Source organism: Papio anubis, chromosome 3, assembly GCF_008728515.1.
Source record: "Papio anubis isolate 15944 chromosome 3, Panubis1.0, whole genome shotgun sequence".
Lineage (NCBI taxonomy): Eukaryota > Metazoa > Chordata > Mammalia > Primates > Cercopithecidae > Papio > Papio anubis.
This window is the reverse complement of record NC_044978.1, coordinates 144839734-144865574: the sequence shown is the minus strand read 5'-3', so window position 1 is coordinate 144865574 and position 25841 is coordinate 144839734. Positions and strand designations below refer to the sequence as shown.

Here is a 25841-nt window from a genome sequence, read left to right as displayed (position 1 = left end):
GAAAATGCCCATCTAATTATGAGGATTTCAAAACTACCCCATCCTCCAAAGAAAAATCACATTTTGCCACTAGATGCTATTGTAAAACCTTTTAGAAACTTGAAAGTTTTGTTGTTTAAAATTTTTTTGTTTTTAAAGAATTTAGTGATGGTTTCCACCAATGCATTAACTTTAAATTTCATTTTGAGAGGCAAAATTTGATTTATGGATAAAATATATATACTTATGAGAGATGAATAAATTCATAGTTCTTTGAGAACCCATGGGGATATTTTATGAATTATTTAGTAATGCCTTTTCTGAAATCAACTTTAACCTTTATCTTAAAACCTTTTAAAATGGATGCGATATTTCATACACACTTTAAAATTTAACTTTAGCTTTTTACAAGAAACTTCTACCAAAAAATGCAGTAGTCATTAACTTGCTCTCTTTAATTGTCAAAATATAATCTAGCTAGTATTTAATTTAACATTTTATTTATTTTTGCTAAGCAAATATTGTAATAGCAGGATAATTTTGGACTTTGTTCTAGAGTCAGTTGGCTCCCAGTGAAAGACAATGTAAAATTACATTGATTTTGTTTTCCAATTACAGAAGTAATACATAGTCACTACAGAACATTTTGGAATATATAAAATACATGTAAAGAGAAGGAAAAGTCACCCAAAATTTAAGCACATTAAAAATAATTACAATTAACATTTTGATATTTTCTTTTTTTCCTATATGTTTACGTATAGGCATGTATATAATCTTATACATGTAAACATCAAACTATATGTACAGTTTACATTTCCTATCATTGGACAGTATTTTCACATATCATTAACTATTATTCAACATCTTTTTTTCGTGATTATATTGCCTTTATGGACATGCAGTAATTCATTCAATCATTCCCCAATTATTGGGTATTTAAGTTGTTCCAATTATTTTTACTATTATAAATTCCATCAAGCATAAAACTGACACAATTGAGGTACTACTGAGAGAGAGGAACACAAGCATTAGAATAATAACTGAAGGTGCCATGGAGATGAACATGACAGTGATGTGCCAAGTGGATTAGACAGTGAGGTCCAACTCACAGAGACTTCTTAGTGGAGAACAAGGAGGAAAGGCAAACCTGAATTCCAAGCCATAGAAACAGAAAGGAAGTGATGGGTATGAGCACTAGTATGTTCGAAACTTAGTAGGACTTGGCAAATGATGACTATTTACAGGGTATGAGTCAAAGATCACTTCAAAGTTTATGTGATGGGAAGAACTGCTGCTATAAACAGAAATTGTCAAATTTGGAGGAGAAGGCCATTGACCCTAGAGGTGAAACCAAAGCTCTGATGGACTCTCACAGCTGGAGATGAAAATATGAGTTATACACGGAGAATGTAATGGTGAATCCATGGGAATAATTTATATACTTGAGGGTAATTCAGCACAGGTAGAGGAAAACAGGGTCCAGTTGAAATCTTTCGGAATGACCCATACTTTGATGAAAAGGAAAAAGAACCAATGAGAGAAGAGTAGGCTGAGAGTGGGGAGGAGAGGGAAAAGGAGAGAATGAATTAGAACTCCAGTAATAGAGATTCACTGGGAGCCCAGGAAGGATGAGAACTTTAGACTAAAATCCACAGTGCTAAGGGCCACAGGCAACTATGCCAAGACAGGCCACAAAAGACAAAAAGACTTCACTGGTGTTATGTCCCTAAGCCAGCTTGAAAGGTGTTCAGGAACAAGTGGGGGATAGCCATGATTTTGAACTTTTGGTGGTGAAAGAAAAGAAAATGTGGGATATACATCCGAGGCAGTCATAGGAAGTTTGGGGAGATAGTGAACCGCATGGGTGTCCTGTTCTCCGTCGAATGTCTCCCTCCAGCCAGTCCAGGCTGTCACCATGAAGCTGCCTGGGAAGTAGAAGAGGGAATTTGTATGAGCAAACCACTTTGTTGGCCTAAAAATTACTGCTTAAAAAATAATTTTTAGAACCTTTAAAGTAATAATTTATTCAAGGGGGGAAAAAAATCTCTTTTTCAGGCAACCACTGAGAAAACGGAACCAAATAGTCAAGAGGACGAAAATGACGGTGGAAAACCAAGAAAAGGGAATATAGAACTTGCCTCCTCAGGTTTGTTTCATAAGAGACTAGTTTTAAGGCAAATCATGATAACTCTTAAGATGTAATGGAAATAGCCAAGAATTTTCCTACTGAGCCACAGAAAGGTAGTAATTAGACTCTAGGAGTGGTGTTGTTGTGCTGCCACCTAGAGGCTTCCTGGGGAAGTTCTGCCCATATGGTTAATGTTGCTCTGAAAATATGAGCCCGTGCTTTTTCTTAAAGCTACCCAGGTTTATTTTGTTTCTTATATATTTATCTCTATAATCATGAAAAATATTGTGTTCTCCCATATAAATTATGCTAAAAATTGAGGGTAAGATTTTGACACACAGTAACAGCAACAGATAAGCGAGAGATCAAAAACATAAAAATAGATGCTGAAATGATAATGCTCACATATAGTTTAAAAAGAATAAAATAGTGCCATGAATCTGGACAGTGAGTATAATATACTGTATTCATTGTTTTAGCAAGGAGACCCCTGTTCCTGAAAGTCTTGTTGCTCAGTATTTTTTGCAGCCTTATCAATATGTTTAACACATTTCTTCTTTTGATAAACCGTAAAACCTCTCACCCTCTTCCAATACCAAATTATTACCTTTATAAGGCCTTTCTCAAGTGTTTACCACTTGAGAAAAATAATTTGTTAAGTACCAAATTATGTTTAAGTGACATTTTAAAATAAATTAAATATCACTTAAAATAATAGCGTATACTTTTTCAAACTAGATTATGCCTTCATGTTTTGATATGCCCCCTTGGGTAGTGACTTTCCCACCCCTTCTAAAGTGAACCTAATTCTTCTTTAAGTATCAGAGAACACTTTATTTTCATTGCATTATATACATATACCCCACAATCCATAACACATTCCAATTAAGAAATTCTGATGTTAAAATGGAGTATTGAAATACAGAAAAAGGAAGCATCAGGTTGCTGCTCATTCACTGGAATAGAAACTACCTGTAGATGTTCTCTCAACCAGCCCAGCTGTCATAATCATTATATATTTCATGTCAGCTTTCTGTTCCATGTAATGTTATTCAGATATAAACCATGACCCTTACCAAAAACTTAAGTTCTTCATAGTGTGGTTATAGGACATGTTTTATGTTGCTTGTTGTTCAGTACTATGAAAGAGCTTTGGGAATTCCAGCATCTTAGGCTCTTTTATACCTCTCAGCACACTGTCATCCAGCTTATATTGCCAGGACAGGATATGGACTGAAAGTCTGTATCATGGCAATGTCATATTCGTGGCTTTGCAGAGTAAATGGCCCTATAGTTATTTGATTTTCTTTTCCTTCTCTATTTCTGGATGTAACTCCATTGCAGAACCACAGCATTTTACAACAACCGTGACCCGATGCAGCCCGACTGTGGCCTTTGTGGAATTTCCCTCCAGCCCCCAGCTGAAGAACGATGTGCCGGAAGAAAAAGACCAGAAGAAACCAGAAAATGAAATGAGTGGAAAGGTGGAGTTGGTGCTGTCGCAAAAGGTGAAGTGCAGAGTGGAGGAAAGCGGTTAAACCCACAAGTTAACATGGCCCCATATTACAGCTAGCTGTTGCTGTGGCAGTTGTGAATAATGAAGATTTATTTTCTCCCCTCATCTTTTTATCCTATCTTTAATGTGTAGTTTTTCTTTTTCTTTTTTTGTGAGATGGAGTTTTGCTTTTGTGGCCCAGGCTGGAGTGCAGTGGCGTAATCTCTGCTCACTGCAACTTCTGCTTCCCAGGTTCAAGTGATTCTCCTGCCTCAGGCTCCCGAGTAGCTGGGACTACAGGCGTCCACCACCACACCTGGCTAATTTTTATATTTTTAGTAGAGACAGGGTTTCACCATGTTGGCCAGGCTGTTCTTTGTAGAAAGGTGTAATATAAGTTTTAAAGCCTTGCAGTTAGGTTTTAGTTTGCTGTGTGTGTTTGCTTATTTGCTTTTTAACCCATCAGCTTACTGGCCAATCTCTCTCCAATAATCACCTATTTGTTAGCAATGGTAATTCCAATGCCACTGGATTTGGATAACAAGGAACCTAGAAAATTATTATTCTGATATAACAGGTTTTAAAGTCTTGTCTTTGGTAAAGTTTCTTCCTTGTTTAGAGTCTCATCTCATACACATTAGTTTGATTTGTTTTCAGGTACAGAGTCTAAAAATATTCATGAGTTACAGCAGTTGTTCTCAACCTTGATTACTCTTGAGAATTTAAAAAATACCAAGCTAGCTGGGCGTGGTGGCTCACAACTGTAATCCTGGCATTTTGGGAGGCCAGGGCAGGAGGATCACTTGAGCCCAGGAGTTCAAGACCAGGCTGGGCAACCCAGAAAGTCTTCATCTCTACAAAAAAAAAAAAAAAATTAGCCAGGCATGGTGGTGAGCGCCTGTAGTTCCAGGTACTCTGGAGGCTTAGGTGGGAGGATCACTTAGCCCAGGAGGTCAAGGCTGCTGTGAGCCGTGATTACACCACTGCACTCTAACCTGGGCGACACAGCAAACCCCATCTCAAAAACAAACAAAACAATCCAAGCGCATTCCAGACCAAATAAATTAGAATCTCTGGAGGCAGAGCCCAAGCATCTGTATTTTTAAAAGCTCTCAGGTAATTTTATTGGGCCACCAAGACGGAAAACTGTGGACTGGCACAACTGGAAGACTATCTGTGGTGGTGTCCCACCTTCCAGAAGGAATCCTCAATTTGGATCTGACCTTAAAGTAACCTTAAATTTGTAGCTCCAGTTTATTCATCATTTACTCAACGAGTATTGACTGTGCACCTACTATATCATGCCTGGCCGTGTGCTAGGTACTGGATAGTCAACAGTGAACATGATGCAGTCCCTGTCCTAAGGATCTGAGAATTCTGTATCCTTGGTAGAGCCTCTAAAATGCCTGTTGCCTTGATGCATTTTCAATATTTCAGACCCTAGCTATTCTTCATTTTTATAGATAATTAAAGAATGGTCTACAGGTCTGGAAAGGGGAACCAAACTGGGGGTGAAATGTTGGGAGGCAGGCAGAAGTTCCCACTTTTGCAGGTTTCGCATTATTTTGGACTAGTAACCATTATTTATTATCCTTCCAAATTTACTTGCTTTTGCCACTTAAATCTAAACTGAAAGGAAAAATCTGTATGATTGCAAGTAAAAAAACATTTAACTTGAACAGAATGAATACCCTAAGTAAAAGGTAGTCATTGCCAGCCTCATCTGTGCAACCTCATCTTGGAGTCCATCTGTGGATCACCAGAGTCACACCTGCCCAACTACGGAAAAAAATTGTTTTCAGTTCTTCAGTTTGTTTGTGTGTGTGTTTCTGTGCATTTTGCCTTTTGGTCATCTGGTAAACATTATTCTCAGAATATTTTTTAAGCATAAAATTAAATACGCAGGATTACAACAAAGCACCCATGCTTACAGGCTAACCTTTTTACATAGCGGTCATTTTGATCATTGCTGATGACCCTTAACTGTTTCATTTACAACCAGGCATTACTGAAACGTGTTTTTGCCAGCCTCCACTATGAGGAAATGCTCTGAGGCTAATTGGTGGGTTGTCAGCTTCGGGAAGGCTAGACCTTATCATTTGCTGTGTAGCACCAACATTCATTTGGACACCTGGTTGACCTCTGTAATGCAGAATGAGGTGATTAGTTTTCTTCCAGATTCTCTTAGAGTTGAATATGTTATTCATAAAGAAAAATAAATCCTTCGGAGGATAAATTCTAACATAAATTATTCTGAGGACCAAATTAGGGATCAACGTGTAATGAAACAAGTGCTCTGTGGTCTCACTCGCCCTGAGGTCATTGATCTATCAGGAACAAAGCCACTATCCAAAGAGTGAATCAGAGAAGGTCCTGTGAGCAACTCAAAAAACATAAACTTATACAGCACGCTCTTCATTCAGACCTACGCACGGTGTCAACCGATGCTTATTTTAGACATTTTTGTTTTAGTAAGTTTGGTAATCTGGTCTTTCGCAATCAGCTGATTAGAAGTAACAAATCAGAAGGGTGCTTCTACTAAAGGTCATTCAGATTAGGGAGAAACAAAATTAAGTAGCAATAACAAGAAAAATCTATTTTACAAAACAAACATAAGAATTTTTAAAGTCTGTAATTTTGCAACTATTTACAAGTAGTGACAAGTAGTCTAACATGCCTCAAGAATTCCCTAAGGGCATCAGATACTAAGGCACTGTTCGACAGTGGTTATTGATAATAATGCTTCTTTGTCAACAGGCAAAGTATACTGTCTTTAATGTGCTTTGCATAAATTTGTGGGTGGTTATGTAATGTCTTTAGAATAATGTCTATTGAAAAGTAATATTACTTGAATGTTTAGCACTTATGGAGTAAGATTTGTTTTAATTATCTTATGTGGAACATCTAATTTCCTGACATTACAAACTCAGTTTTGTGTGGTACTGTGAAGAGAATTTGTGATTGTTTAATAAGAAAATAAGAGAGAGTGATGTGTAATTCCAAAGATGGAATTATATTGTCTTCTGGTTTGGAGAAAAGTGATCATTACATTTTTATGCTCTTGTCTGACTTACCTAAAAAATTGACTTTCTATTAATGTAGAGAAGGATGAAAGCGTTTTAGGAAAGAAACAAAAAATTAAATGTTTAAAGTTAAAGTGAAATGTTAAATGTTTGAACTGATTGACTTCTGTTATAACCATGGATCCTTAAATTTTATGTCACCTGTGTGTTTATTAATGGACAGTTATTGTAATGTTTATGCCTGTTGTCCATTGTCCAGGTGGTAAAGCCAAAATCTCCAGAACCAGAAGCAACGCTGACATTTCCATTTCTGGACAAAATGCCGGAAACCAACCAACTGCACTTGCCAAATCTCAATTCTCAAGGTAAAGAGGAGGACACGTTTTATTTTAGGTCTACATGTTCTGCTGAGCCCATCTGTAGTAAACTATTACTTAATTTAAAGGAAGATTACGTCCTTTATGTTGATATTCCTTTAGCCAGCATGTTTGCCAGAGTCTGTGATGGCTGAATTTATAACTTAAGAATGGAAAGCTGGGGCTGGATTCTCTATTTTAGCAGACCAAGAACCCTAGCTGCCAAGGCCATTTGGTCAGCCAGGCACTATAGGCACAATAGAGCCTATACAAGTGTTAGAGCTTTAAAATGTTGGTATTATCAAAATTAGCTGGACGTGGTGGCACATGCCTTTAGTCCCAGCTACTCAGGAGGCTGAGGCAGGAGAATCGCTTGAACCCAGGAGGCGGAGGTTGCAGTGAGCCAAGATCATGCCACTGCACTCCAGCCTGGGCGACAGAGTGAGGCTCTGTCTCAAAAAAAAAAAAAAAAAAAAAAAAAAAAAAAAAAATTATCTCTAAAATATAAAGATAGTCATAAACTCAGAAATTAATATATTTAATAAAAAGTTTAATATTATGTCTATTTCACTGTTAATTCTAGTCATCACCATTTAATTTGACAATAATTTTGAGAAAAAGCCATTTTTTTTACTCCATAATAATTCCTGGGTGCCTGATGATTATTGAGAAATCATTCACCATCATAGTTAAACAGGTTATAGACAAACATTTTAATCTTTCCAAAAATCATTTGTAGCTATATATATATATATGTATATATGAGAAACATATGTGTGTATGTGTAACACACACACACAATACTGAGGATTTAAAAATGTTTAACACATACATACTGAGGATGTATTTTAATGTGTTTGATATGATGTGGGAAGGGGTTGCCTCTAAAAACATAGGCATTTAGGGCTTTATAAGAAAGTCTTAAAATGGCACTGACCACTGAAAATTCCCCAAGTACTGTGTAGACCATATTTAGGGTTGTGACTTCACCCCTTTATTCTTTAAGAACCCAATTTGAATCCCTTTATCCCAGGGGGAATCCCAGGTGCCCATGACCACCAGAAAGGGCCCTGAGGGATGTGAACAGTGGAGGATGGGTTCTGAGAATTCACAACCCAGAGGGACTATTCTTCAAAACAACTAGACCACTGAATTTTACTGCTGTGAGATCTCTCTCTAGATGTGGAAACGGGCCAGACGCAGTGGCTCACACCTGTAATCCCAACACTTTGGGAGGCCGAGGCAGGAGCACTTGAGGCCAGGAGTTTGAGACCAGCCTGGGCAACACAGCAAGACTTTGTTGCTACCAAAAAAAAAATTAAATTTAAGCTTACTTTCTTTCTTTCTTTTTCTTTTTCTTTTCTTTTCTTTTTCATTTCTTTTTTTCTTTCTTTCTTTCTTTCCTTTCCCCCTCCCCTCCCCTCCCCTCCCCTTCCCTTTCTTGAGGGAGTCTTGCTCTGTCGCCCAGGCTGGAGTGCAGTGGCACGATTTAGGCTCACTGCAAGCTCCGCCTTCCCAGTTCACGCCATTCTCCTGCCTCAGCCTCCCAAGTAGCTGGGACTACAGGCACCTGCCACCACACCCAGCTAATTTTTTGTATTTTTAGTAGAAATGGGGTTTCACTGGGGTCTCATCTCCTGACTTCATGATCTGCCCGCCTTAGCCTCCCAAAGTGCTGGGATTACAGGTGTGAGCCACCACACCCAGCCTAAACATTTTTTTATAAAACAGCTAGAGTTCAGGAGGCAAGAACTGTAGGGTTTCTTGTTTTTCTTTTTTAATAGACTTTCCCCAGTGGATTTTGTAGATTTAGCTTATTTTTACTTTTCTTTTTAAGGGTGGGCAGCTATTTCAGCCACTGGCAGAATCTGAGTTGGCTTCCGTTAGCTATTATTGATGTTTGGCAGATAAGTTGGGCTTTATCTACATAACAGGGAACTCTTGGGAATAATTAACTGGTACATGTACTGATGGTTACTAGGTTCATAATGTGGAAACAAGTTCAATACTATTTTCGAAGCATTTATCTTAAATTTGTCAGTCCTACTGTCCTGAAGGGAATTAACAAAAATGAAGTGTCACAACTGGGCCAGCAAATGGCCATATTTGGACCAATTTTAATTCTGCCCTATTTCTAGTACTTTGTAATTGTGTAGATAAGTGGTATAGAGAGGGAATAAATATTTTAAGCCATTTTAAAGCCATGTTTTGTTTTCTTATAAATTTACACATTCCATTACTTATTGTGAGGCATTTTGATTTTATAAAATGTGCTGCTGAATTGAGAAACTTTACTTCATTCTTTACCCAAGTTGAATGATTAAAAAATAAAATTTAGTAGAGTACTGAAACATTTCAAAGTTTATTCTTTAAGATAGAATTATATTTGGAGTACACCAGTTGTATACTTGTATTAGTTTGTTTCCATGCTGCTGATAAAAACATACCTGAGACTGGGTAATTTATAAAGGAAAGAGGCTTCATTGACACACAATTCCACATGGCTAGAGAGGCCTCACAATCATAGTGGAAGATGAAGGAAGAGCAATGGGACGTCTTACATGGCGGCCAGCAAAGAGAGAGCTTGTGCAGGGAAACTCCCCTTTATAAAACCATCAGATCTCATGAGACTTATTCACTATCACGAGAATAGCACAAGAAAGACCTGCCCTCATGATTCAATTACCTCGTACCAGGTCCCTCCCATGACACGTGGGAATTTTGGCAGCTACGATTCAAGATTTGGGAGGAGACATAGCCAAACCATATCAATGCTTTTACCCGGTTCATGGAAACTGTAACTATAGCTGCATGCTCTGGAGACAGAATGCCTGGGTTCAGATTTTCATGTGTGTAGTTCTTAGCTGTGTGACTGTACCCATCAGATTTCCCCTAATCTCTAATCAGTACCTATAAACTAGAAATAATACCAGTAATAACCTCATAGGGATATTAGAAATACCAAATGGGAGAATCCATAAAAAGTGTTTAGCTCAATACCTGGCCCAGAATAAGCATTCATAATGTAATCTAGTAATCGTAGAATAGCAGCAGGAGTAGTAAAAGAATAGAGCAAGACACCAGGCAGGAATAAACTACTCTTGAATCCTTTCTTTAAAATAAGAGTGTTCATGTTGTGGAGATCCGGTTTTTCACTGCAGTTCTCAAACACTGGTGTGTGCCAGGGTCCCTGTAGGGCTTGGAGCCCACTCTCACAGTGTCTCATTCAGTAGGTCTAAGCTGGGGCCAGAGGATTTGCATTTCTTACAGGTTCCCAGGTGATGCTCAAGCTGCACATCTCACCACACTCTGAAAAGCAGTGGCCTCAAGTATTTATTTAAATTGTGCACCAAAAATATCATTGATTGATATGACAATAACAGTAATAATTGCTTGAAGTTTATAAAGTTTCCATCTTTCAAGAAGCCAAAGACATCTAATAAATGTAACCTTAAAATACATGATTTGTCTTAAATTGGGATGGGGAAATCGGGGAGGCATAGGTCTCTGCCCAGCACCCATTTAAGGGACTGATCTGAAGTCAAGCATCAAGTCCAGTGGAACTCTAGGGTTAGGATCAGGTATCCTGGAGAGACACCTAATACTTTCTCATCCAGAAAGTGGTCTCTTCCCCATTTCTATAAAGTCATCCATTCGTAGACTGGTCACACAGGTCACTGAAGATCTGCTGGTCGACCCTAATGCTGTTCCACACGTTTTCCTTACACACACACCCATGCATTCAGTCTTTAAATGCCCTGAAAACATTCATAAAATACATTTGAAAGTGACAAATTTTCTTTTCTTAACTGCCTCTCAGCAGCAGAAAGATATCTCAAACTGATGTTTCAGTGAAATATGTGCACATTAAAAACTGATTTTTTGGGGGGACTTGAAAATGATGAGAACAGCAGAGTTTTAAGGATGCAAATCCTTGCCATGAATCACCACAGACAGGCATATACACAACCTTTATTTATATATACAAAAAACTTATGAAGTGTAATATATATGAAATAGTAATTAAACCACCCATCTTTGCTGCCCTTTATACTTTTCTAGTGTTCTCCAAAAAGCAATACAAATTGTACATTTTTGTTCTTGCATAGTATATCATCCTATCATTTTGAGATTTAACATTTTAACACTATCACCATTAAGTGTGACCCTATGAAATTTCACCTAACACCAAAGAAGACAAACAATAGCATAAACTGTCCCGGTTCTGTTGATTTTGTCCATGTCTTCAGGTTTTATCTGTGTATTATTAAGACATTTTGTACTGTAGATTTACTGACTGTCAGTTCTGGTATTGACTATAGCCAAACCCCCTTTCATACTTGGGAGCATGGTTCTATTCAGTTCTCACCCTAGTTTTCATGGTTTTCTGTTTGTTCTGTTCTGCCATCTGATCTAGAGTCGCCTGGCACTGCCAGTGTTCCGCTTAGAGTTCAGAACTCTTGGCGACGATCCCAGTTTTTCTCCCAGTCAGGTAAACTGCATACTGGGTAGCTGTATTTCTTTTGTGCAAAAATCCATGTTGGGGCGATCAATGATGTCTGGCACTTGTCTTCATTTCTGATTTCTGGGGAAAAAATTATTTCTTATGCACAGTTAGCAAAGAGCTAGTTCTTTGGTATTACTACCGTTATGCTAAAATTGTGGGTGGGGGGAGAGAATCACACAACTTTATGTTGATTTCAAGAATTCAGAGAAATAATAATATTCATCATTTTCTTGATAGTCCCCTGCCTTTAAAAACAAAAAAAAAATTAAAAGCATTTACCGGAAACTGATCATGGTTCTCTTGTTAACTGTGTCACTGTGTTTGCTTCCTGGGTGACATCTGGCCTCTCTTTGTATGGTACTTCTCCATGCCAGACAGTGAGGGAACTACTTAGTCAAGCCAGAATGCAAAGTGCACTAAGAATCAGTACTAATAGGAACAGTTTTTGCTTCCTGTAGTCTGGTACCTGATGTTAATTGATGTGATCAATCATTTGATAGTGGTTTTAACTTTCTTTGGTGATGGGTGCAACCTGCTACAGGGGTTGTCTGCTTTATTATGATTTTCTGATGTTCTTGGCTTACCAAACACAAAGACACACACACACAAAAATTGGTTTAAAGCTGATGTAGGAACTACACTCCACTGATAAGTCAAAAACAAAGACAATTAGAAGATACTCACATTCGTATCTTTTTTTCTTTCTTTTTTTTTCTGCGCAGTGGATTCTCCAAGCAGTGAAAAGTCACCTGTTACAACACCTGTAAGTCACTCATTTTAAGGAATAAGATTATGAGTTAGTGTGATTTTAATTTATAACATTTGATTGGCTTAAAGAGTATTCAGACTGGGTGCAGTGGCTCATGCCTGTAATCCCAACACTTTGGGAGGGTTAGGCGGGCAGATCACGAGGTCAGGTGTTCAAAATCAGGCTGACCGACGTGGTGAAACACCATCTCTACTAAAAATACAAAAATTAGCCAGGTGTGGTGGTGCTACTTTGGAGGCCGAGGCAGGAGAATTGCTTGAACCCAGGAGACAGAGGTTGCAGTGACCCGAGATAACGCCACTGGACTCCAGTCTGGGCGACTGAGCAAAACTTCATCTCAGAAAAAAAAAAAAAAAAAAAGGAGTATTCAACCAAAATTGAGACCCAAACAATTGATTTTTAAAAGAATAATTAAAAGTCATATGTAGCGCCATTGGGTAAATTATAAAGATATGGATTATCATTATATGGAATTGTTACCGTGCCTGGAAATAAATGATAAGAAAGCAAAATCTAAGAGGCAGTTAAAATGAATGTGACAGACTGGGCATAGTGGCTCACACCTGTAATCCCAGCACTTTGAGAGACCGAGGTAGGTGGATCACTTGAGGTCAGGAGTTCAAGACCAGCCTGGCCAACATGGTGAACCCCTGTCTCTACTAAAAATACAAAAATTAGTTGGGCGTGCTGGCGGGCACCTGTAATCCCAGCTACTCAGGAGGCTGAGGCAGGAGAATTGCTTCAACCCAGGAGGAAGAGGTTGCAGTGAGCCAAGATCACACCACTGCAGTGCAGCCTGGGCAACAGAGTGAGACTCCATCGGATCGAATCGAATAGACTAGACTAGACTAGACTAGACTAGACTAGAATAGAATAGAATAGAATAGAATAGAATAGAATAGAATAGAATAGAATAGAATGTGACAGTAGGAATTAGTATTAAAACTGAGTTTCTATAGACACATTTTTAAAAATGCATCTCATTTTTTAATATGAGGATAATACTTGAACATAGTATATTGTTGGCAGATAGGACCTGCCTGAACTCTCCAAGAGACCCAAGCTCTCATTTTTGTACCCCTTCTCATAATCAGTATTTGACCAATATTAACTATAATGTTGCTTTCCATTTTGTATTTTAATGAAATAAGAAAGCATTTGTTAATTAAAATAAGACACAAGGTGCTGTGGACATTCCTTGCTGCTGCATGGCATCTGAACTGGTGTTTCTAATCTCGGGCCTGTCCTCCTCATTCGTCCTCTGGAATTTACATTGGATTTGGAGACTTTCTCTGTGGCACAACCAACTGTGGCATTGCCCATGAGCAACCCCAGCTCAGCCACATAATCACTACTGTACCTTTGACTCTGGATCTAGCTGTGTAGCCCTGAAGGTGTTATATAACTTCTCTGAACCTCATCTTCCTTAACTGTACAATAAGGTGACAGTACTTTTCTTTTGAAGTTGTTATGAGCCTTAATTGAAATAATTATTCAGAAGCCCCTAGCACAGTGACTGATACGTAAATGAATCCTTCCCCCACTCCCAATAGCCAATCCAAGAGGCCCACCATAGTCAATATCAATTCTTATTTATAGGCAAATTGTCTCACTTAGGGAGTCCTAAGTATCTCCGCAGAACAGAGAAGGGATCCATCACTTGTTGCATAACCCACATTACAAAACTAGGGACTATCTGTGGAGGCTCACTCCCAAGCCAATACTGGGAATCCTGAGTTTCCTGGGAAGCTGAGTTCATTGATGATGGATGGGAACCCCAGAACGATCCCAGAGCTGGCATCCATGGCACATATCTGAAGTTTTCCATTTTAAATTGCATTTAGAACAAAGATGTCGGTTGTTCATGCCCCTGGGGAGGGATGGAGAGGAAGGGCATTCCAAAGAAACACATTCTGATTTCTTGTTTATGGAAAATAGAATAAGAAAGACAAAAATCACTGGCCTATTTAAGTAAATCCTCTGAAAATTTCATGTACTTTTGATAGTAAATGGCTCATCATAGAATAGAAAATAAAAGAAACTTGAAATAAGTAAAGCTTCAAGAGGAGATAAGCATTAGATTATGCGGGCCTCCATAGACTGGCTATTTTTGATTGGACTTGGAGTACTTGAGGCCCTCAGGACTGTGAAAAGAAGGGACTCTGATGGTAGGAGATGCATTACCCAGCATGAAGGGATTCCATTCATTTATTCAACAAACATTTGTTGAGGGCCTAAAAATATAAGGTCTTGGGATAGATAGGAGGGTGAGGGGCCCTTCCTGCCTCCTGAGAAGTCCCTAGGCCAGAGGAAGATATGGACTTGTAAACAGGTAAATTGTAGGACCAAGTGGGTTAAATGCTGTCCATTCTGACTTCCTCTATCACTTTTTACATCTCTTATGATAGTTATCACACTATCTTCTGGTCATACGTATATATTGGTCACTCTTCCACCCCACACGCACTCAGGTATAAGCTCCATGAGGCTGGGCCACTTGGCCAGCTGGTACCCCTGCCCTGGCCCACAGTGAGTGCCCAGGAAATAATCTGCAAAAGAAGGAGCAAGATCATGGTTTCATTCTCTCTTGTTTATCATGCTGGTTTCTTCCCCTTTATCCTCCTCTTAACATACCCACTGCTTTCCTCTCTTGCCTTTTGACACATATTCTGTATTTTCTGTACTCAATCCCCCTGCCCCACACTTCCTCCTCCTATCTGCCCACTCCTTACTTGACATTCCTGAGAGCACCGCCTAGTGAAATTTAGAAATTAAATAATTCCTAATTGTTTCTCTTGTTTTCCTACTACTGAACTTTCCTCAGTGGTCTTTCTGTGGCTTTATTCACATAAACATCCCCTTTTCCCTCAAAAGACAAAGAGGGGCCGTGCCCCTGGAAAAGCTTCTGAATGTTTAAACCACCTCGAAATTCTAGGACAATGACAGGTGGAGCCAACTTCCAATGTCATTAAATTCTAATAGAATTCTGGTGTAACCACATTTGGATAACATTTATGGTCATCCAAGGGAGTTTGGGAAATTTTAGATTACAGATGCTCTTCAACTTAAGAATGGGGTTACATCCCAATAAAGACATCGTAAGTTGAAAATACTCAAAGTCAAAACTGCATTTGATAACGCCAAACTTACTGAACATTATAGCTCAGCCTAGCCTACCTTAAATGTGCCCAAAATATTTATGTTAGCCTGCAGTTGGGCAAAATCCTCTCACACAAAGCCTATTTTATGGTAAAGTGTTGAATATCTCACGAAATATATTGAATACCAACCTAAAAGTGAAAAACAGAATGATTGTTTGGGTATTTGAAGTACAGTTTCTACCGACTGCATATTGCTTTTGCACCATCATAAACTTGAAAAATTGTTAAGTTGGGGACCATCTGTATACACAATTAAATGATTTTCCCCCTGCATAACTTACCAGAGCCTGTAATATGCTAATGTGCAGTGTGAAACTCAGGAGTGGCAAGTAGGAAGCGATAAGCTAGTATCCCTAGCTTATTGGCCCACTTGTGTTTGACTATTCTGTGAGCATTGTGGCCATCGCAATCAATTGCAGGAAGCACGGTAGCAAGAGTACAAAATGAGGCCCATGTTTCATTTGTCCAAATATATTAAAGTTCTAAATATTTATGAAGTTATAAATCAAGCATCACCCATGGCCTGGCCTGCATTCTCTGCTTCAAAATACTTCCCTGGGCCAGCCCACCTGCATGCACCTGAATGGTAATGTGAATCTGTTGGGGGCCAGGCAGAGTGGGGGGTGGCCTGGCCCAGGTACCCTGGGCACTAACTGGATCTATCAAAGCCTTGGATAGGACTGCCCCTGTTCATCTTCCCAGGCTACCAGGGTACACAGATTCTGCCTGCACCCCTCCCCACCCCAACCCTGTTTCCCATCCCCCGACACCTTCCCCACCCTTGCCTTGCTTTTTCAACTCAAGATTCCCAGGCAGTTGCCTCTCTGTCCTACCCCTTCAGAACAAAGGGAAGGGAGGAGCACAGGTACTGAGGAACCTGGTCTGCCTGGGCACCTACTCTGGGTGACTGGGGCAGCCGACTTTAAACACAGCAACCCCTCTTTACTCGTTTCCGGGGGCTGACTGATTTCCCTCCTCCCTCCCCCGACCTGCACCCTCCCAGTCTCATATTCTGTGGCCTGGACACCTGCATTGGTTCATGGATTTTTCTCTGTTATTCCCCATTATTTACTTGTTTCCCAAACTTGCAAAAACCTTTTATTAATACAAAAAGGAAATAAGTCTTTGAGCTTGAGCGTTTGTGTCATGCGGGCCCCAGGGCAAGTGATCTGCTTGCCTGGATCTTAGGTGTTACTGGTAAGCATTTGTGAGTTAAATAACCCCCTGTAGGGAAAGGTGGTATGGAAAAGCAACTGCAGTATAAAAGATTAGTTTTATAATGTGGCAAACACTACTTACAAAATGCATTTCTGCTAAAATAACCGGTCTTGTTTGCTTGGACCCAGGATCAATATGCAGAATGAGCACCTTAAGCTCAGAAGCATGAATGCGTTTAAGAGAAATCACTTCTAAGAGAAATGAAGCAAAGCTTTCCAACGCCAGTGGCTAATTACTTTGTGTTTTCATTAGCTCCAAAAAGATTCACAGAATCATACCAGCATCTTGGAAGTAAATCAAAGAGGGACTAAGATTAAAAAATAGTTTCTGCCACCAAAGAGAATGTTTAGATATGTGAAGCCTTCTGCCTCTGTGTGTCAATCTGGGTGCCAGGCCAGAGGCCAATTGTCTTCTCTTGACCTGGCCTGTCCCTTGAGGACATGGCTCCATTCTGATCATGCTTTTATTTTTCTAAGCAGTTTAAGTTCTGGGCATGGGACCCAGAAGAGGAGCGCAGGCGACAGGAAAAATGGCAACAGGAACAGGAACGTTTGCTTCAGGTAGGACTGGGTTTGCTGCTTTTTTTGTTTTTTCTTTTTTTTTCTCTTACTTTACTTTCCATTGCATTACGTAGACTTTTAGCACAGGAAATGTGGAAAGGAATCCACATGGATTCCACATTTTGTGTCCATGTAATGGAGTACCCTGTGTCTCATTCTTCCTGCCAAAGACTACAATAATAAACATGATGAAAAACCATTCATATTAACGCTGAACCAAAAACTCCTCCAAATATGGTTAAGGGCCAGTCTACCCATTCATCACCTCCTTAGTTGCCAATCAATTTCTGGTCCAAGTAGCAGGGGGAATTAATTATCTAAAAGCTCTCTGCTAGCATACACGTGAAATAAAATTTAGCCTCAGTCTAGTTTCTTAAATAGAAACGTTTGCTCTACCTTTGAGGGCCAGGTGTGGTGGCTCACGACTGTAATCTCAGCACTTTGGGAGGCCGACGTGAGTGCATCACCTGAGGTCAGGAGTTCGAGACCAGCCTGGCAACATGGTGAAACCCCATCTCTACAAAAATACAAAAATTAGCCAGGCGTGGTGATGCACACCTGTAATTCCTGCTACTCAGGAGACTGAGACATGTGAATTGCTTGAACCCAGAAGGCAGAGGTTGCAGTGAGCTGAGATCGCGCCACTGCATTCCAGCCTAGACAACAGAGTGAGACTGTCTCAAAAAAAAAGAACCAGCCTGACCAACATGGAGCCAGTCTCTACTAAAAATACAAAATTAGCCGGGCATGGTGGCATATGCCTGTAATCCCAGCTAGGGAGCCTGAAACAGGAGAATCGCTTGAACCCGTGAGGCAGAGGTTGCAGTGAGTCGAGATCGCACCATTGCACTCCAGCCTGGATGACAAGAGCGAAAATCCGTCTCAAAAACACACAAAAAAAGAAAAAGAAATGTTTGCTCTACCTTTGAGTAAAAGCTGCTGATTATCAATTCTAGAAAAATTCTGGTAGTAAGTTCATCATACTCCTACTTCGTGCCAGTTTTATGGATGAACACGGCTTCAAAAGGCAATCTAGCAACCTAAAGAACTAACCCGTGTTGGTTACCTGGGATGTGCAGGAACTGTGGTTAGTGCTTGACATTTTTACTTCATTTATCCTCAAACAACACTTCAAAGTATGTCTTATTAGCCCTTGTTTGCAACTGAAGAAAGTAAAGCTCACTGAAATTAATTAATTGCCCAAGGTTACACAGCTAACAGGTGTCAAGACCAGATTCAAATCCAAGTCTGGATGACTTTAAAACTCATGGTCCTTCCACTACATTCCCACTAGTACTGATTTTACAAAAAATAAAAAATAAATAAATAAAGGAAAATATGTTAAATCTCATTAATTTTGGTGACTTTCTGCTGCTTGTAGAAAGCAATGCTTAATGCAAGTTTATTTTACTTTTTTTTTCTTTTCTTTCTTTTTCTTTTTTTTTGTTCTAATCCTTTTGGCTGAATTCCCAGGGGTGAGATGGTGGATGGTGATTTATATAGCAGTAGTAGATGGTAGTGTGGTTTTGGTTCTGCCTAAATTTGGCATTTTGGAACTTGCAAAAGGTTAAGACTTCAATACCAAACTGTTAGTAGGAACCTGATTCATCAAAGTCTTGGAGCTGCTGGGATTTGAGGTCCATTGTGAGACCTCAGTGCACCCCGACCATCTGCTCGTCTCTCGGAGAGTTAGGTCCTCATTCCCTATGTAAATGATGAACAGCCAAGAGTCAGATTTCCACACGGTGAAGTCAGGCAAATGTGCTCCCCACTGTGGTGCTCTATTACATGCCAAGGGGTGACCCCTGGTAACAGACGCAGGCACCGGACCTTTCTATTGCTCCTGTGTTTCTAACTTGTTGCCTGGTATGGCATCGTGGGTTGTGGGCCAAGGTGTTTGTCGGGGAGGGCGTGAGAGAGAGAGAGAGACTCTGTGTGTGTGTGTGTGTGTGTGTGTGTGTGTGTGTGTGTGTAATACTGCATCTTTCACTCTCTGCCTCTCTGCATAATCAGTTCATCCTCTTGGTGAGGGGAACACATGATGTAAGCTCCTAGAACCAAGAAGTCTAAGAAGCTTTACTGGTTTTCAGCTTTTATGTAGTTTTAAGGTCTCTTTCCTCTATTCTAAAAAGCCCCTGAGGTCCCTCTCTAAAACTTTACAATATTTGGTTTTCATAACACATTTTTACCTGGAGATAAAGAGCATGCCATGGGTTGATCAACAGTGATTTTGTTAGAGTTAATAAGAACACCATGCTCCAGAGAATGCCAAGAAAGTCCTTCTGCTCCTAAGATACCGACAAAACAGGTGATGCCTGCAGGAAATCTCAGTGGCTTCCCCATGAAGACAGAAGCAGACTTGTTTCAGCCCTGAAGAGAGGATTGACAACAGTCAGCCTAAAATATTTGAGTGTGTGCACCACGCATCAATGGTTCCTTTGTCTGTCATGTCAGGATGCCATTCCCAAGGCATCAGGAGTGTCACTTCTCATTTTATGCATTAATTTTAATCCCCATTTATTCATTTCTTCTAATCAGCCATCAGGGACTCCAGTCACATTTTGAACACCATTTTTACTCATAGTATGTTCTTTCCCCCCCCCAGAAATGGTGACTTGTGCTGCATTGTTTCTGAAAACAAAAATGGCAGTTCTGAAGAAGTACTCTAATGGACTGGTTAAAAACTACTCTTAATTCAGGAGTTACTTAAAGCTAGGAAGAATATTTTGGTAAAATAGTCACAAGCAAAGAGTGATTCAGCTACTCAGCTAATTATCATCTTGTCCACAGTGGACCTTTCTGTATTGTCTGTCTTATAAACTTTCAAGGTTTTTCATCTTTTATCACACTCTCCTCGCAGCAATGCATTTCTATTAGTGGAATGGCAAAACTCATCTCTAAAGGGCCCAATAAAACCAAACTATTGATTTAGCACACCTGGGACAATACCCAAGTGAAGGAAGATTTTAGAGGTTTTCCACCTTTCTGTCTTTTCTCTTTCTGTAAGCAAAACATGAGCAGTAGAAAATACTGCTGTCCATTGGATTTTTATGTTCCCAAAATGTTTGAGTGCCACAAAACTGTATTCCCTTTTCATTGCATGAATCAATTACATTCAGAATCCTTACAAGAAGAAGATAATCTTGCAACGTATTGTGCATGGTGGTTTAGGGGGGAAAATTCCCGATGACGTATGCAATCAGTTCAGAACAATCTATGGAAATTCCATAACAGGAGAGATACCAGAAGGAGCAGGACAAGCTGAAAGAAGAGTGGGAAAAGGCCCAAAAGGAGGTGGAAGAGGAAGAACGCAGATACTATGAGGAGGTAGGAAATTCCCAAGAAGGAATTTGACCTTGTCGTCCCAATTCCTCAATCTAGCAACACTCTCTGTGTCTGTGGCATGCAGATGCGTGTGGCTATGTCTGACTCTTTACTGACAGCAGAATCCCATCAACCTCTTTAAAACAGTCATGTCATTTAGGTTCTAAAAGACCAAAATTCCCCTCAAATACAGTTCATGGTAAGGGCGTGTTGAGTCAGTCAAGGGAGACGATACAATTACATCTGTTCTCTAATCAGTGAGTCAGATTCTTGATTGATCTTGGAGAGGTGACATGAAATAATCAGTTCCATTCATTTGTGTGTTTGTTGTTTGGTAATAGTGAATTAATTCTATGAGGATAATTTTGATATTGAGGCTGAATGAATGCATTTACTATAGAGCACTAAAGAGATTTGGAGGAGAAGAGAATTTGGTTTAGGTTCATTTTGTTTTTTAAATGAATAAGCCAGAACACATTAGATAACTTAAAGGGGGCTGCATTTTATGTATATTATCTAAAGTTTGTTCATAATTAATATTGTGAATTTTATATTCAACAATACTTTTGGTGCATAATCAGATCCCTATGTCATAATCAGATCCATATATCAGAAAATAGCATTTCTAATTAGGCTTCTTGTATCACTCTAACCAATTAATTTGCGGAGTCTTTGTTTTTCAAAATTAAATGTTAATTTCTAAATTATTACCCATGGAGAGTGTTATATGATTTGCATGCTTTTGGAAAATAAGACTTTTTAAAATGCCCTGCTTGTTTGAACATATTCTGATTTTTTTCTAAAGTGCCTTAATGACATTTTTCTTTTGACAAATACGATTTTTATTTTCCCCCCTTTCATCGATTTCTGTCCTTCCCCTTAGGAGCGTAAGATAATTGAAGACACTGTGGTTCCATTTACTGTTTCTTCAAGTTCCGCTGACCAGCTGTCTACCTCTTCCTCCGTGACTGAAGGCAATGGGACAATGGTGAGACCACAGATTAAAAGCAATTTGTGAAATAAAGAAACCTAAATAGAAGTACAAAACCCCAAGACCAGGGTTACCCAACAGACTCAATAGTTTAAATCCAAAACTAGCTATTCCCCTAGAATCACGTCAGCAACTATGTGGCCATTGTGCCCCATTGTTCCATCACTGCTGCTGCCAAACTCGAGTCATTTCCTGTGGAGCAGTAAAGTCATTACCCCAGCCAGATCTATCCCAGTAGGCTGGAAGCCAGAGTCTCTCCACACCTGGCTGGCAAGATCTCAATTAGTGAAGTCATGTTCTGGAATATTCTTCTCACAGCCCAGTTGCCAGATCATTCATTCATTCAATAGACATTTATTCCCCTCTGCCATACTATACATTCCTTTCCATTGTTTGGCAGCAGCAGAGATGTCAATAATATGTTCTCCACCAGCGTCCATGAAAATCGCTTCTCACCCCCCACATTCCACAAGACTTGTAGTCCCAGCTGCCTGGGAGGCTGAGGCAGAAGGATCCCTTAAGCCCGGGAGGTAAAGGCTACAATGAACATGATCTTGCCATTGCACCACTGTACTCCAGCCTGGGTGAGAGAATAAGACCCTATCTCTAAAGGAAATAATAATAATTTTTAAAAACTAGCTAATGGATGCTGGGCTTAACACCTAGGTGATGGGTGCAGCAAACCACCATGGCACCTTTTATCTATGTAACAAACCTGCACATCCTGCATATGTACCCCGAAACTTAAAAACAAAACAAAAAACAAATTTAAAAACCTAAATAAATAAATAAAATGAACTTATGTAGGACAGCACTAAAAACAAACAAAAATTCTCAAGAAATTTACATGTTGTCTTTGAAGGCCAGAGAGAGCCTATAAAGTCTGGTCTGCCTCCACATTCCCCAAATAAGGTCATAGAAGATGGAAGGATAGGGCAGAAGTTATATCAAGACCTGGATAGTCCATAATCCACATAAAGGAAAATAACCTGTGGATACCAGAAAACCATTTGTCCTGAAATGAGCAGTCCTATGACTGTTTTATTTTGAAAGAGGGGTTTTCTAATCAATTCCCTTTTGTAATAACTTTCAAAAGAGATTCAGATTATACATTTATTCCAAGTAGTTGGAAATCAGTGGCTATTCAGTTAATTTGGACAACTGTTTTTAAATTATAGGCAACATGATTGAAAAATACTTCAGATATCCCTGGCCAGAGATAAGGGTTATACAGTGTATTTAAAATGTATACTTAAGATTTTCATTGTTTTTCTCCTTAGAATAAGATAGATCTGGGAAACTGTCAAGATGAAAAACAAGACAGAAGATGGAAGAAATCATTCCAGGGAGATGACAGTGACTTATTGCTGAAGACTAGGGAAAGTGATCGACTGGAGGAGAAGGGCAGGTATGAGCCCATTTCAGGCCGTCCATGAAAATTTACAAAGCTGGACTCTACTCGTGCATGCCCAGGAAGGGTACTCTTTGCTGATGCAAATTATATTCAGCTTTGAAATGAATGTTCGAGTAATACATTACATATTGCTTGGACATATTTTGTAATAGCTCTAAAATCAGTGTCCTTATGCTCTTGAATATAAATAGCCTTCTCTTTTTTCTTTCTTTTTTTTTTTTTTTTCTTGAGATGGAGTCTTACTCTGTCTCAGGCTGGAGTGCCATGGTGCGATCTTGGCTCACTGCAATTGCCACCTCCCAGGTTCAAGTGAGTCTCCTGCCTCAGCCTCCCAAGTAGCTGGGACTATAGGCACGTGCCACCACAGCCAGCTAATTTTTGTATTTTTAGTAGACATGGGGTTTCGCCATGTTAGTCAGGCTGGTCTCAAACTCCTGACCTCAGGTGATCCACCTGCCTCCGCCTCCCAAAGTACTGGGATTACAGATGTGAGCCACCGTGCCTGGCCTAAATAGCCTTACTTTTAAAAAGGCAAACTCTTTTTTAAACAAAGGGGACAGTATCAGTCTTCAAAAGCTGATTCAAAGCCCCAAACCTAAGTATTACTCACTTGAAATGATGAATGTGTCTGGAGTGATAGAAATTGAAATGAGAACCTGGGGTCCCACCACTGTGGTTTCACTGTGGACCTGAACTTGGCCATTATTATCCCCTGAGCTGTAAGAAACCATGTTTATTCTGGTGATAATATAAAGGATAACCAACTAGTCAATTGATTATGGGTAGTCACCCCATCCATGCTCTACTGTGTTCCATGGGAGATCAGAAAAGGACAGCTAGAGACCCCTGGAGCACTCAAAACTAGCTCAGACTGGAGCAGACTCTGTTTGTGGCTGTGGGTTGTAATGGGTTTATTGATGCCACCCCACCCCATCCCTTAGCTAGAAGGGACCTACAGAAAGCCCAAGAAGCTGGCAGTGCTCTGCAACCAACATGTTGTTCATGAGAAAGATGTTTTCCTCTGGGCTCCGAGATACCAGATAGGTGTTGGCAAGAGTGCATGCATGTACACACACACCAGCATCCCAGAGGGATCTGAGGCATGAAAGGCTAAGTGTCATTTTCAAAGACTGGCCAACTTGAAAGTTTGGCTGGGAGCAGAGCTCTCCGGATGGGATTTTGCCCTGAGAATCCTCCTATGCTCATTAGCTAGAAGACTGGTTAAATCGTAAGCTGCAGGTGCTCAGGCCTATGTCCAGAAACTATAGGGCCCTTGGATGACTTTCCAGTTTACACTCTTGAAAGGGACTTTTATGCAATGAAAACCACTAGTCAGGAAGATCTGAATGATGCTGATAAGCTATTTACAAAATGTACAAAAAATGTAACTTTACAGAAAACCTTTTACCTTCATTTTTGCAATTTTTTGCATTTTTGCAATTTCTCCAGACAGATGTTTTACATGAATTTTAGCTAGTTCTCCAGGCTGTCCCTGTTTTCACCAGAAAAACTTTCCTTTTATCTCCTCCATCTGTTCATTCTTTGCACACAGAAGCCACTGAAAGGCCAGTGAGTGACCATGGTCTTCAAAGGTTTCATGTGGCTAAATGATTTTTACAGTAAGTCCTCTCTTGTGAACATCAGGTTAGCACTGGCATTCCTTGAAATTATTAGAATGAAGACCTTCGTGGACAGAGAAGGCATCAGAAATGATAGTTTGTTGAGCTTGTTAAATGGATGGATAATAGAAATTTGTAGTACTTTATCATTTTAAATCTATTTTAAAATAAAAAGAATAAATAAACAGTCCCATCTCTTTTTTTATATTATAATTGGTACTTCCATCCTTTAAGTTATAGGACCAAGAAGTTTCATTCAGTTACTTTTCTGTCTACTCTGAAGTATACCTCTTTATTTTAACAGCCTAACTCAAGGGGCCTTGGCTCATTCTGGAAACCCTGTATCAAAAGGAGTTCATGAAGACCATCAACTGGATACCGAGGCTGGGGCCCCACGCTGTGGGACGAATCCACAGCTTGCTCAGGGTAAGAATGGAGAAGACCAGTTTCATTCAATGTTTAAATTGTTGTTAGACCCTCACATTGTCCAGAAAGCTATGATCTCTGCTGGCTGCAGGCTTCTTTCTAAGGGCCCTGGACTTCTAGCTTATGCCCAATATATAGCAAATAAACTCCCACCACTGTGTGCTGGGGACTCAGTGAGACCTGAGACGGTGTTCGCACTTTAAAAAAAATGTAACTTTACAGAAAACCTTTGACCTTCATAAGTAGTGCATTCTGAGACTTCCTCAAATTCCTAATTCCACCATTGGACATAATCTCCCCATAAAATGCTTATGGAGGAGTGGAATCCCCAAAGCTGGGTGAGATGCGGGTGCTGGAATGTTGGGAAGGTCCCGTCAGCTCCCATTGCCACTTCACCCTCATTCCCACCTGTGTCTCCCACACTCCTGGCTCGCCACAACAAAATTTAAATGTATTCCTCACCAAAATGACCAAATTCTACATGCCGAGCGTCTTCAGTATCATTCCTAGATAACTGAAACTTCAAATGCTGAATGATATAAAGAGGAGGAGTGAGCTAAGAGGATGAAAGAGTTACCCTGGTAAATGTATTTATTGCCAAAGCAATAATGGTGGAATTAATGAATTTTGCCTTACACTCTTCAGCCTGTTGTCTACACAGATATTTACCTGGGTTGATTATAATACATAAGCATAGATTTGTGCATGTTCCCAAACAGAGATATCCCTGCAAGCTGAATACCATTCAGGTGCCCTGTGGATTTAAACCACATCGCAGTTGATGTGATCCATGAGTCAGAGAAAGCAATGGGTGTTCACTGTGTTTTAGAAATGATGTTCCAGATTATAATTGCGTCCACCCAGATTT

At 39.7% G+C, this 25841-nt stretch overlaps 1 protein-coding gene across 24 annotated transcripts in view; it reads left to right on the top strand.

Moving 5' to 3' along the window:
* Positions 1-25841, top strand: part of LIMCH1 (LIM and calponin homology domains 1) — a 341748-nt gene that overhangs the window by 300942 nt on the left and 14965 nt on the right. For 12 of the 24 annotated variants that reach the window (XM_021938405.2, XM_021938404.2, XM_009206748.3 and 9 more), the window contains 9 exons: positions 2038-2128; positions 3455-3618; positions 6888-6993; positions 12214-12254; positions 17119-17199; positions 20434-20526; positions 21407-21511; positions 22795-22922; positions 24852-24973. In XM_021938405.2, the coding sequence (XP_021794097.1) occupies positions 2038-2128; positions 3455-3618; positions 6888-6993; positions 12214-12254; positions 17119-17199; positions 20434-20526; positions 21407-21511; positions 22795-22922; positions 24852-24973 (931 nt within the window). Of the gene's footprint in view, positions 1-2037; positions 2129-3454; positions 3619-6887; positions 6994-11401; positions 11477-12213; positions 12255-17115; positions 17200-20433; positions 20527-21406; positions 21512-22794; positions 22923-24851; positions 24974-25841 lie in introns of all 24 variants that reach the window. The other 12 variants (XM_009206726.4, XM_017958655.3, XM_017958656.3 and 9 more) reach the window with 3 other exon arrangements.